At 44.5% G+C, this 12,480-nt stretch overlaps 1 protein-coding gene across 2 annotated transcripts in view; it reads right to left on the reverse strand.

Moving 5' to 3' along the window:
* Nucleotides 1–7,929: 7,929 nt before the first annotated feature.
* Nucleotides 7,930–12,480, reverse strand: part of rad21l1 (RAD21 cohesin complex component like 1) — a 29,321-nt gene continuing 24,770 nt past the window's right edge. For both annotated transcript variants that reach the window (XM_063208474.1, XM_063208473.1), the window contains exons 11-14: nucleotides 12,123–12,274; nucleotides 11,319–11,429; nucleotides 9,886–9,960; nucleotides 7,930–8,243 (exon numbers count right to left, since the gene is read on the reverse strand). In XM_063208474.1, the coding sequence (XP_063064544.1) occupies nucleotides 8,058–8,243; nucleotides 9,886–9,960; nucleotides 11,319–11,429; nucleotides 12,123–12,274 (524 nt within the window). In that variant the 3' untranslated portion in view covers nucleotides 7,930–8,057. The remainder of the gene's footprint in view (nucleotides 8,244–9,885; nucleotides 9,961–11,318; nucleotides 11,430–12,122; nucleotides 12,275–12,480) is intronic.

Consider the following 12,480-nt stretch of genomic DNA (forward strand, 5'->3'; position numbering starts at 1 on the left):
GGTAACCCAAAACCCAAAAGGTTCAAATCAGCGCACTAGTAAAATGAAAGTGGCGTGCATTACACATTACAGCAAAGTGTTCTGGCCAGATTACATCTTTTATCAGAAATAGAGGCAGACCAGACATGGGTCAGCAAGAATATCACACACACACACACACACACACACACACACACACACACACACACACACACACACACACACACACACACACACACACACACACACACACACAGAGAGAGAAAGAGAGAGAGAGAGAGAGAGAGAGAGAGAGAGAGAGAGAGAGAGAGAGAGAGAGAGAATGAGAATGAGAAGAAGAGGGATATATGGAGGGAGAAATCTGTAGAGAGAGCCAGCCAGAAGTCGGCAGAATACTGTTATGATCCATGGCTCTGTGTTTCACTACAGTCCTAATTTGGGTGTTTTAAATTCGGACAAAAGGTGCCCTGTTCTGTATTGAGCACAGAGCAGACTCTGAACAAGATGAGGTAGGAGGAACACACACCATAGTCAACTTACATACACTTAACACTCCTTGTCCCCTGAAATGTGTTTTAAGACAAAAAAAACAACCTAGTTTGTACGTATTCCTTCTATATATTACTACCAAATTATTACAAATTAAGAGGATACATTTGTGGCATTAAAAAGGTAAAGTTAATTCATCATGAACCCCTTTATGATTTTTCGGCCATACACTAATTAAGGGAAAATAATAGTGTGTAACACATGGTAAACTCACAGTTTGAGAAAGTGGAGAATCCAAACAACCACCACTCTACAAAGATTGAAAATTTGAAGATTAAAAATACCCTGGCCAAAGCAATCCATGAACTTTCACTGATTTATCATTCCCCTACACGTACCACACAGCAGGGATGGTAATTAACTCTTAAGATGTGGCCCGTTACTTGCTCCTATCAGAATGGCAACAACCACGTTGTAAGATATCACTAAAGGCTCTGTTGAGTGTCGTAGTAGTACTATGAAAATAATGATTTTTTCATTGTAGTCAATGACTATTACAGTGTTACACTGTCAGAACATTAAGAGGTTACGCAATCATTTTTAAAAAGTCGTCTTTGACCCTAAACTGAGCAGTCTCGAGTCAGAAGGGGACAGAAAAGCCTGACAGTGTGCCGTGTGTGAGCACATGATGCTGTAGGCCTATGCGATGCGTGCGTGTGATGCGGGCGTGTGATGTGATGTGTGCGTGTGATGCTGTCACTGTCTATGGGGCTGCTGAGGGGATATTGAAGATGACGCCATGTCACCAGCCATAACAGCAGACAAGGACAACAGAGGCGGGAGGTGTGGGCGTCTGAAGAGAACGAGGGGAGAATGAGACAGAACAGCAGATTCACTGTGAGATGTGTGTGAAAGAGGGGGGGGGGAGAGAGAGAGCGAGAGAGAGCGAGAGAGAGCGAGAGAGAACGAGAGAGAGAGAGAGAGCGAGAGAGAGCGAGAGAGAGAGAGAGAGAGGGTTTATGTGTGAGGAGGAGATGGCAGAAGACAAGGAGCAGACTGCAAGGAGCAGACAAAGGCCTACACTCACATAGCTCAGACACATATACACACACACACACACACACACACACACACACACACACACACACACACACACACACACACACACACACACACACACACACACACACACTCGGCTGGTGCTAATCCCTCTCTCTCTTTTTCTTTCTGTCTCTCTCTCTCCACACACACACTCACATACAGACACACACACACACGCACACATACCGGTACACCACATTTACAGTACAGTCAATGTCCCCCCTCTCTCTCTTAGTCACCCACACATACAAAGTCACCACCCCCATATGCCTACAGCTGATGTATTCTCTGTGTGTTCTTCTACACTCTCACACTGGCATACACTTGCACGTGCGGATCCATACAAACTCACCCACTCATCACATGCATAGTTTATATACGTGCTGCAGCCCTGGCTATCTCTAACTGTCACTCTCATGATTTCATGCATACTATGTTTGGATGCACACAGAGAGACAGACAGACAGGCAGACACAAACAGACAGACAGACTGACAGACAGACAGAGAGAGAGAGAGGGAGGGAGAGAGAGAGAGAGAGAGAGAGAGAGAGAGAGAGAGAGGTGCACAGAGAAATACACACACACACACACACACACACACACACACACACACACACACACACACACACACACACACACACACACACACACACACACACACACACACACACACACACACACACACACTGATCAAAACACAATACACAGACCACCACCATCACACATACACACACATACACATACCAACACACACACTCCCACATCTTCACACACATGTAGACTTGCATGAGCAGGGCTGACCTAGTTAGTGAGGATCCCCGGGTACCACCATGAAGCACACACACACACACACACACACACACACACACACACACACACACACACACACACACACACACACACACACACACACACACACACACACACACACACACACACACGGGTACCACAGTGGGTGGGAAAGCACATGCAAAGAAAGTGTGCACCGAAACGTGAGCTAGCTGCAGTGTAAGGAAATACTGCATTCATACTACAGACTACTCATTGACTGTGTCTACATATGAATTAAAGGTCTGTGCTCAGTGTAGCCTCGTAATGTGTATTGTTCTGCCAGTGGAATACTTTACTGTTATAGGTAATTACACTACATAGTCTTTAGTAATACTTAACGACGTACTCATTTGTCATTCTGGGAACAACAATCTTTCAATAATTTATAACGGGGACCACATCTTAAAGCGTTGATAATGACCATTTAAACCTTCCCCCACTCCTGACTGAAATGTACGGTATTCCTTTAAACATTTACTGGTATTACAAAATAGGTGCACACACAGCTGTATGTTCCTCGTATGATACAACCAGGGCTCTAAATTAGCACCAGCCCACCAGCCAAATGCTGGTAAAATTTTCAGTTTGGCTGGTGAAGTTCATAAAAGTTGGTGCAGGCTTCACCCAACATTTCTTTCTTCTTTTAAGGGTGCTGACCAAAATATTGTAAAACTGAAAAATGAGAAAAGGTTGCAGCATGGATAGGTTTCTTTATTACACAGACGCGTTTCGGCGTTCTGCCTGCGCACACTGAGGAAGGCAGAACGCAGAAACGCGTCTGTGTAATAAAGAAACCTATGCATGGTGCGACCTTTTCTCATTTTTCAGCTTGGCTGGTGAAAAATACCAACTTACTAGCCACTTCTTAGACCAATTATTAGTGTGTGTTTGGCTAGTAAGAGCAGCATCTACTAGCCATGTTGGCTGGTGAAAAACGTTAAATCAGAGTCCTGGTAACAACAGTATTTCAATTCTGTTCCAACTGAATGACTTCAAAGCGAGGAGCAAATGAGAGCTGACTGGCTGCATAGGTCCCCAGACTGCATGAGGCACCAAAAGTAGAATTTGCTGACACAGGTGAGCAGGGAAGCCGACAGGGGTGGGGGACAAAGGGGACAGTTGTCCCAGGCCCAGGGAAAGAGGGGGCCCAGAATTGGGACCCCATTACATTGTATGTATTGCAAGGGGGGCCGTTTCAGATGATTTTCTCCCGGCCCCCGGTAAAACTGTTAGCGGCGGCCCTGCAGGTGAGACAGGACACGGAGTATGTTTTTAGCTTTGCTCTGCTTCTGTAAGTGGGACTCAGAGTCAGTGATGGCTACAGTACATTGGCAGCGTGCCACTGCCCCCTAAAATGAACAACTCATTGCATAAAGCTCATCCCCCCCCAAAAAAAACCTCTCACCAAATATGTCGAGTCATCTGCACATTTCTCTTGTGAACAAGCTCATTGCACTGCGCCGCCCACCAAAACTCTCTATCTCATCATCATCATCATCATCATCATTATCATCATCACTATCAGCTTAGTTAGTGTGCTGTAATTGAACTCGCTTTTAATTACAGTCTCTGCATCAAACACTGCTCTGAGAGTAGAGCTTGGTCATCATTCTGACCCCCACACTGAGGATTTAGGGTACATTCCAATATGCAACCTTGCAACCTCCACTTGTGCTTGTGGCCTCGCCCCACGCCTCCTGGTCCCTCCTCCGTGGAGAAAACAATAATGTTTCCCAGCTGTCAGCCTAGCCACAACTTTTAGGGGACTGTTTTTCATTCACCATCCCAATTAATAATGAGAAAATGACTTTACTGAGCTTTTGCGAGATATTGAAATAATGCTGTTGTCAGTGATGTCATCATGACGTATTACTTCCTGAGTATGAGACCACAAGCACAAGTGGAGGTCGTTTATTGGAACGCACCCTTAGTCTTGCCCTGTCCTGTCCTGCCCCTGAACTCTGCAGAGAAACTCCTGACTTGTCACTCTTGACAGCCTCCCTGACTTGTCAAGCTCGGAGCAGGAGTAGCTCAAAAGAGCACCGCTGTCTCTCAGGGTTGCTGCATCGACAGAACAGAAGTCTTGTTCTGTAGCCTCTTACTGTAGATTGGGTCGCCGGCGGGCCTATTCACTGAAAATATTCTGCTACATCATAACAACATTGTTATGATATTACTGAGAAGCTTAAGTAACAGATTAAGACATAAGCCATTGCAATTTTGGTGACAGTAAGGTTATAATATAGGCTCTGCACTAAGGGGTAAACATTACATTACACTTCCCTGATGATTTTATCCAAAGCCTCGTACAGATATTACAGGGTATTGTTTATAGTCCCTGTAGCAACGTGAGGTTAGGTGCCTTCAATCTAAAGTCCAATTCAAGCATTACACCATGGCTGCCCCATCTTTCTCGTATAGTGGAGTCAGTGTTAAAATTGTGCAAGATGGCCTATGCAGCATCTTCCTGTACAATAGAGCATGACAGAGCTGAGCTCCCTCAGCTACCGTTTATAACAAAATGTGAGGTATGACCAACTGAATAAAGAAAGGTTCCCCCTTTTAAAAGCAAACTTACCACATGGATGCTGGGCCATCACACAGCTCCAGAGCCCTGCCCTAAAGCCAGCCATTATTTACCATTAGTGGAAAAATCAGGGGTGAGTAACCTACGAATCAGGTGATCACAGCCAGCTTGAGCAAAAGTAGCCCCTCGTCGTAACTAGTACGATATTTCAAACAGACATGGCAAAAACACATTTGGCCAGTCTCAAAAGAGTGATTTTATGCTCTCTAGTGCACATCCAGATGACATGATACAATAGGCCTACATACTGTGATTTTGTGAACTCTCTGCTCCACTGCATCCCTGACTGATACTGTGCATGACACTGAGCAGTGAATGTCGGATGAAGCCAGAGCCAGCAGCACTGCAATAAACAGCCCCACAGTGGAGCTTCCCCTCGCTGAGCTGACGCCGCAGCAGCTGATGTGTTTGGACTGACAGCAACCCATGCAGGCGCCATGCAGGCAGAGAGCCAAGAAGTCAGCCTGTCGTCGCTGGCTTGCTTGCCCTGTGTCCATGCTGTTGTTGGATGCTGATGGACTGATGGATAGGATAGATAGACGGGTACCATGTCCTTGATGGCTGGTTGGCTGGCTGGTTTGTCAGTGATAGGTTACTGTACCGTCCTAACTGCAGCCAGCCCAGCCCTGTAATAACAACCTCCACATGCAGCAGCAATGCAGTTCTGCAGTGTTATTACCCTCAGAGACTCTCTCTCTCTCTCCCCCTCTCTCGTGTTTGTCCCTGGTGTCACAGACAACCGGTTCGAAGCAGGATAGAGCTTTTGCACCAAAGGATGTGCTGTTCCCCATGGGCCAACCAGCCGTGGCATTGTGTGAATCCCTTTGGAGGAGATCAATAAGTGATTCGACAAGGGTCATACCGTACACACTGGGCCTATACTGTTGACACTGCCAGAATTGTATTTGTGGCCAACACATTATCCTGATTAAATAAAGATGTTTAAAGATTATTTGCGTTCAGATCATGCCAATGTCAACTGCCTGAATATCACTATAATAGGCCTAGCTAATCCATAAAGAAAAAAATATGAGATACTCATTGGTAGGCCTACTTTAGAATGAACACTGTAGCATAATATATTTTTTTCTCTCAGCCTAGGCCTATATGATGTTGATGAAATAGATTATACCAAACAGGGATTTCATTTACTACAACCAATATCATCGTGCGTAATACCAGATGCGGATGATGGAGACATCAACAATTGCGCAACGCCGTAGCAAAAGTTTACTAGCCTACAGTAGGACGCACACTTAAGATCATAAAGAGGGAAAGCAAGACAGGATGCTCATGATGTGGTCCAGAGGAGGGTTTGATCGCTTACGTCACTCACTATTCAATAACGACTACTCTGCTATTCTTGTCTTGGATTCGTGCCCATATCGGTCAACAAAAACATTGGCCAGATAACACCGGGATGAAAGTGTTTTGAAGGACGTAGTCTACAGTAGTCAAACTCGATTCTCTGCAGGGTTCAATACAAATCAAACCGTTGGCTAGTCTATTTACAAACAATGTTTTACGCAGTGTCAAAAAAAATCCTCCACTTTTTGAGATAATAGCCTACGTTTACCCCACACCTACCTGATACATCGTTCTGTTCACGGTCGCTATTTGCAATACATTTCACGCTGTCGTTCACTTATTGACATTTCACAAATCGCACCGCAGAGGTATCCTTGCCCTACATGCAGCACTGCTTTGGTGCTCGACATTCAACAAGGAAAGGCAAGGCGCGATACCACCACTGCAGCTGTCTCAAGCGTATTGAAGGTTAGGGACGCAAATCCCTTACATTTACCAGCCTCCTGCAGACGGACGACCATCCACATCTCTGGTCTGGCGGAGATGACCCATGTCGCCGCTGGCTTGGCCCACGGACGCGTCGGTGATGCAGGAGCCATCGCCTTGTGCTTATTCAACAGAATCGGGTGCTGAGGAGGACTCGCATTATCCTTATGGGAGCAGATTGATGCAACTGAGCGATGATGCGGCGCGCCGAGGCTCCTTAAAGGGACAGGACACTTTGAAGGACGCAACGACTTGATGGGAATCTCTCTTGCCTTGTTGACCAGGAATCCCTGGTCGATCCCTCATCATCACACAACGCGGCTCTGATCTTGACTTTCACCTGCAGGTTAGTCACGACGCCACCAGGCACCCTGTGATGAAGTTATGTCACTCAGCTGCTTATAAGCATTTAAGCATCAAAGAAAAGGGCAGCCTGAACCACTTGAATTTATTGACATTTTCAAACAATGGTCTGGTTTTGGATTCATTTTAGTTTCCCTTGCTTCATGCTGAGAGTGTGCTTCATGCAGAGTGTGCAGGTTTCTTCACACAGACCAGATTTTATGCCAGAAAAGGAAGACAATGATTTGCAATTGGCACAGGAAAAAAAATACCCTATACTTAATGTGTAATTGTGAGGACAAAAGATGAATAAGATAGAAACCCGGCCTACACAGAGCCTGGCTGGGCACAGTAGGCTATATGACCTTGAGCATGATGGGACATTACAACTTTGCCACCACACATAGCCTACTACTACAATGCATTTCAGGTGAAAATTTGGCTTGCCATGCTAGAAAGATGACTAAATCACTTAAATGCTTTTTAATTTTTAAATGATACAATATTTATCTAGGACATATGGGATCAGACATGAATGCGTTTTCCAGATTGATATGATGAACTTCAATTATTTATCTGTTGGGACATTGTGGTTTGTGCTATTGTGATCAGTACATAATGAACCGTTTCCCCTTCTTTCCCTTTCCTTACCAAACAATAGAATCAAAAGGAAACATAAGGTCATATAAGGTTTTGAATTTCCTACTCAGAACCTTTTCAGTGCGCCTGAGTCAATACCCTGTGCTTAATGGCCACTTGGACACACACATAAAAAAGTAAAACAGACACACACATAAGACAAAACATTTCGAAAAGTTATTTTAATGAAAGTAAATAAGTGCATATGTAACATGCATGGCATTTATAATACATATATTAGTTAGTTATTAATTTTACATTCCGTCCATTGTCTCTCCACTCCCCTCTCCTCCCCTCAGAAGGAGAAGTTGGGTCCTGGCGTGGCGATGATGTCGCAGTAGGGGGCGCTCTGGTGCAGGTTGATGGCCCTCTGCTTCTGCAGCACCAGTAGGGAGTAGAACATGGAGGCGACCTGCGTGCGGTTGTAGCCCTGGCTCAGCTCCTGCAGGTTGTACATGGCGCTCGGCCGTGAGTCCTTGCTCTGATGGAGACAAATAAAACATGCATGCATAAACATTAGAGAACATACACACACACACACACACACACGTTCACATGAACACCAAACACACACACTCACACACACAAATGCATGCACGCACATACGCGTACAAAAACAGACACATGCAACGACTCAGCAGTTCCTTCAAGTCGTACATTACGCTCGGCCGAGAGTCCTTGCTCTGATGGAGATGGAGACGACACACATGTATACATATTAGGGAACACACACACACACACGTTCACATGCACTATACGCCACACACACACACACACACACACACACACACACACACACACACACACACACACACACACACACACACACACACACACACGTAGAAAAGACACACGCATACAAAGACAGACACATGCAATGACAGTGAGTCTTGCCTCTGATGGGAGACAGGAGACAACATACACATGCAAGTGAACGTACAGTACATACACATATGGAGGCGTTCATGCAATGCGCAGACACATTTGTGTACGTACACGTACACACACACAGATAATCCCATGCATGCAGCCCCGATTAAGGTCCTGCAGGTTGTATATGGCTGCACTAGGCCGCGAGTCATGGGTCTGATGGAGACAACATGCTGTATACGGGTACGTACACACGAGGGATCGCACGCATGCAAACACAAATGCGCGCACACACACACACGTGCATGCCAATCAGGACATCAGCTGTGAAAAGCCCACATCAGCATTCAAGAGGTGGTCACGCGTGCGGAGGGACAAGTGCATGTCCTTTCATGAGTAGTGAGACACACACACACACGCACACAAAAAAAGAATGAGACACGTGCCACACCAAAAGTAGAGACGTAATTATTACTGAAGAGACACATGCACAAACGTCAGCACATAAACGGATAAAATCACATCCATCTATTCACACACAAACACACACACACACACTAACACCAGCATTCACTCACTCACACACACACGCCACCACATGATGAAAATCATGTGTCAGCAGAAGCACTGTCACACATAAAAACACATCAGCAGGAACACACACACACATTCACACACTAGGGGTGTGCAAAATAATCGTCATATCGATGCATCGCGATACTTACTCTCACGATACAATGCATCGATTCATGACAAGGTATCGTGATACTTATTTTCTCAATATACTGCATGGATTCATGACAATTGATTATTTGATAACAATAAAATTCGATTTGCCACGGGTTATTTTGTTCAGTAGAGAATAGGTAATATTTCTGTTGTGATGTAAGCTCTCTCCCAGATGATAGAATGCTTAAATAGAATGAACTGACTTAAGAAAGCTACACAGCAACTGAAAAATAAGCTGTATTTTACACATTTACTGAAGTAAATATCGCAATGCATCACAGTAGTACATGAATCGCAATGCATCGTGATAGAATCGCATTGTGGCATGTGTATCGTGATGCGCATCGAATCGTGAACCCTTTGCCAATACCCACCCCTATCACACACACAGATGATGTTCTCTGAAAATAGTGACACGCCTCACATAACTGTACTTCACCGATTCACATACTTGTACTAGAAAGGCCAGTGACTATCAAAGAATTGCTCATTCCTAAAGCGATGTGCTCTCCCTTGGTTCTTACTTTGAGGTTCTTGAGGAGTCTCTTAGCTCGGCTTGTCAGCTTCTTCTCCTCCACGTCTTCACTGTTCTGATCAGCCTGTGACAGCACAGAGAATTGCCAATTCATTATCATTTATTTTTCTGACTTTGTTATTCCATGCTTTCAAAATTCTGAGCCAGCCACCAGAACTTAAACTTAACTTTCGTCAAATCTTTGTAATATCTGTTAAACCCATTGAGCTATGTCTTGTATGAATTGAGCTATAGAAATAAAAAACAGAAGATTTCAATTTCTTTCAAATGAATACTTAGCCTTATTTATAGAATTACAACCAATTGCCAAAATCCCAATCACATTAGCATATACCACCAGAGCATTGTGTATCGTTTCAACACTATGCTATTGCATATGTTATAAAATCACACTCCAAGTGAAAGGACACATACAGAGCCTTTTGTTCCTCCTTCCGGGGGAAATCTGAAATGTTATCTATTTATAGCGTTAAGTCTTTGTCTTTCCACAGAAGGATGCGGCTGAGAGCTGAGGTGGACCTCTACTCTAGTGTTTCTCAACGGGGGCATTGGGGAGCCGTAGGGGGCGTTGAGATAGATACAGGAGAGTGGCGGCGGTACTTAGTTGCCATTGGGGTACATTAATCCATTTTATTTTTTCAATATTAAGGGGGCTTTGTTAGGCTTATGGTGTGGTCAAGGGTGCATTGGGAGGCTTACGATGAGGTCAAGGGGGCATCTGTTCAAAAAAGGGATTCCTATTTCTCGAGGACTTGTGTCTTCCTCATGCAGTTCCTCATTGGCGAGAATCACTTCCCCTCAAGTGTAATTACAGCTATAGATAAATGCTGAACTCCCACCCGCACTATAGCCAAGATAGCAACGTGAGTCAGGCATTGGACAGCTCTCAGTGGGCGGACTGGTTTCTGAGAATAGCACGTTGGTGTGTGTGTGTGTGTGTGTGTGTGCGTGCGTGCGTTCAGTCTTGTAGCCTACATACAGGTGTTTGTGCGTGGGTGGTTCAGCAGAGTATATACACAACGTGTCAGAATGTAAATATGAAAAGGTGACCGAGAAAAAGAAAAGGAGAAAGGGGGATGATGAAAGGGTTTATGGCAGATAATAAGCACAGAGACTAGTCGTAGGCCCAAAACAGTGAGACTGACCTGAAAAAACAAAATAAGAGCACCCATTAGGCCAACCAAAAGCTACATTTCTCTAAATTTCCCTCATATTCACATAATTGTTTTGTGAAAAGTTTTTTTTTTTAAATAGAAAGATTAACCTCTCATCTCAATGTTAATCGATGAGTTGATGAATATTTCAAAGTACAATATGAAGACTATGCTGATCACACACACCCCACTGTGTCAAAAAATAAGAAGGTGAGAAGTCAGTTATACCTTGCTATGACAATGTACAGTAGATGAACAGTAGAGGTACCTGATTATTCTGGGATGTTTGTGTTACTGAGAGTGTGAGGGATTCTCTCTCAGCGCCCGACGCATGAACCATCAGGGAGTCCTCTGACACCGGGTCAGGCGGAGAGAATACCTAGAGAGAGAGAGCGAGAGAGAGCGAGAGAGAGAAAAATGAAAATTAAGTCTGTTATGTTGTTCTCGAACTCTTTCCAGCAGAAGTAAAAAAGAGAGATTGCTATAGGACTATAAATTATAGAAAGAAGAACAAGCAGTTGTGGAAACTGGGTGAGAAGGAAACAGTGCTGCCAGGAAGATTATGCCAAGATTTGCTAGTGTAATATAAAAATGGCAGAAACTTATTCTGCAATTTGGCCAGTGTGGCAGAATGCACAATGGCTAAAATTGATGCAAACTGATTTTTTGGCGCTCTTTTTCCAGAATAATATCTAATATCTACAGTCTAATACCCCACTCTGCACTGTTAATTTCCTTCTGGATTAGCAAAGTACCTGCACTCTGGCCTGAGATAGTACATTCACACACAATACTGACTTCTTGCTCACTCACATACTCGCCACTCGCTCATGGAATATTTGCTTAAGCGTTCCTGCGGGTTTGATTGCCATTGCAAAAGCGAGAAGTCAGCGTTCAATCATCCAAACTGTGCTTTCCGATTGGTTACTCGCTTACTCAAAGGTAAAACATTTTTATCTCTGAATCGCTTGCACTCTCCTCACCAACTTGCGTCGCAGGAGCACATAGACATTCTATTGACTTCCCTCGCTGAGCGAGTAACTAGCAACACTGTGTGTGAATGTGGCTTTACGTTGTTGTTGTTGCAGTCATTGGGGGGCAGGTCGAAGATCTCTGGCTCCTGCAGCTCCTCTGTGATGGGCGGCAGAGACACTCTGCTCTGCTCCGCTGACTCCTGCAGCACACTGGGCTCTTCAGGGGGAAACACTGGCGCCTCATTCACTTCTATGGACAGAAAAAACAAATATTAACCATTACACACTTTTAGCTCAACAGGTGCACCTAATTTCAAACGTGAGAAGGGGTAGAGAAGGGTGCAAAGCAAACCGTATACAATCTTTCTGTTATATACACCGACAACACATATACAGCCTGGGGTCATAGTGAAAAAAAATCCTGAGCGTGAACTTCCCCCCCTGCTCTAACGACGA

This window comes from Engraulis encrasicolus, chromosome 10, assembly GCF_034702125.1.
Source record: "Engraulis encrasicolus isolate BLACKSEA-1 chromosome 10, IST_EnEncr_1.0, whole genome shotgun sequence".
Taxonomy (NCBI): domain Eukaryota; kingdom Metazoa; phylum Chordata; class Actinopteri; order Clupeiformes; family Engraulidae; genus Engraulis; species Engraulis encrasicolus.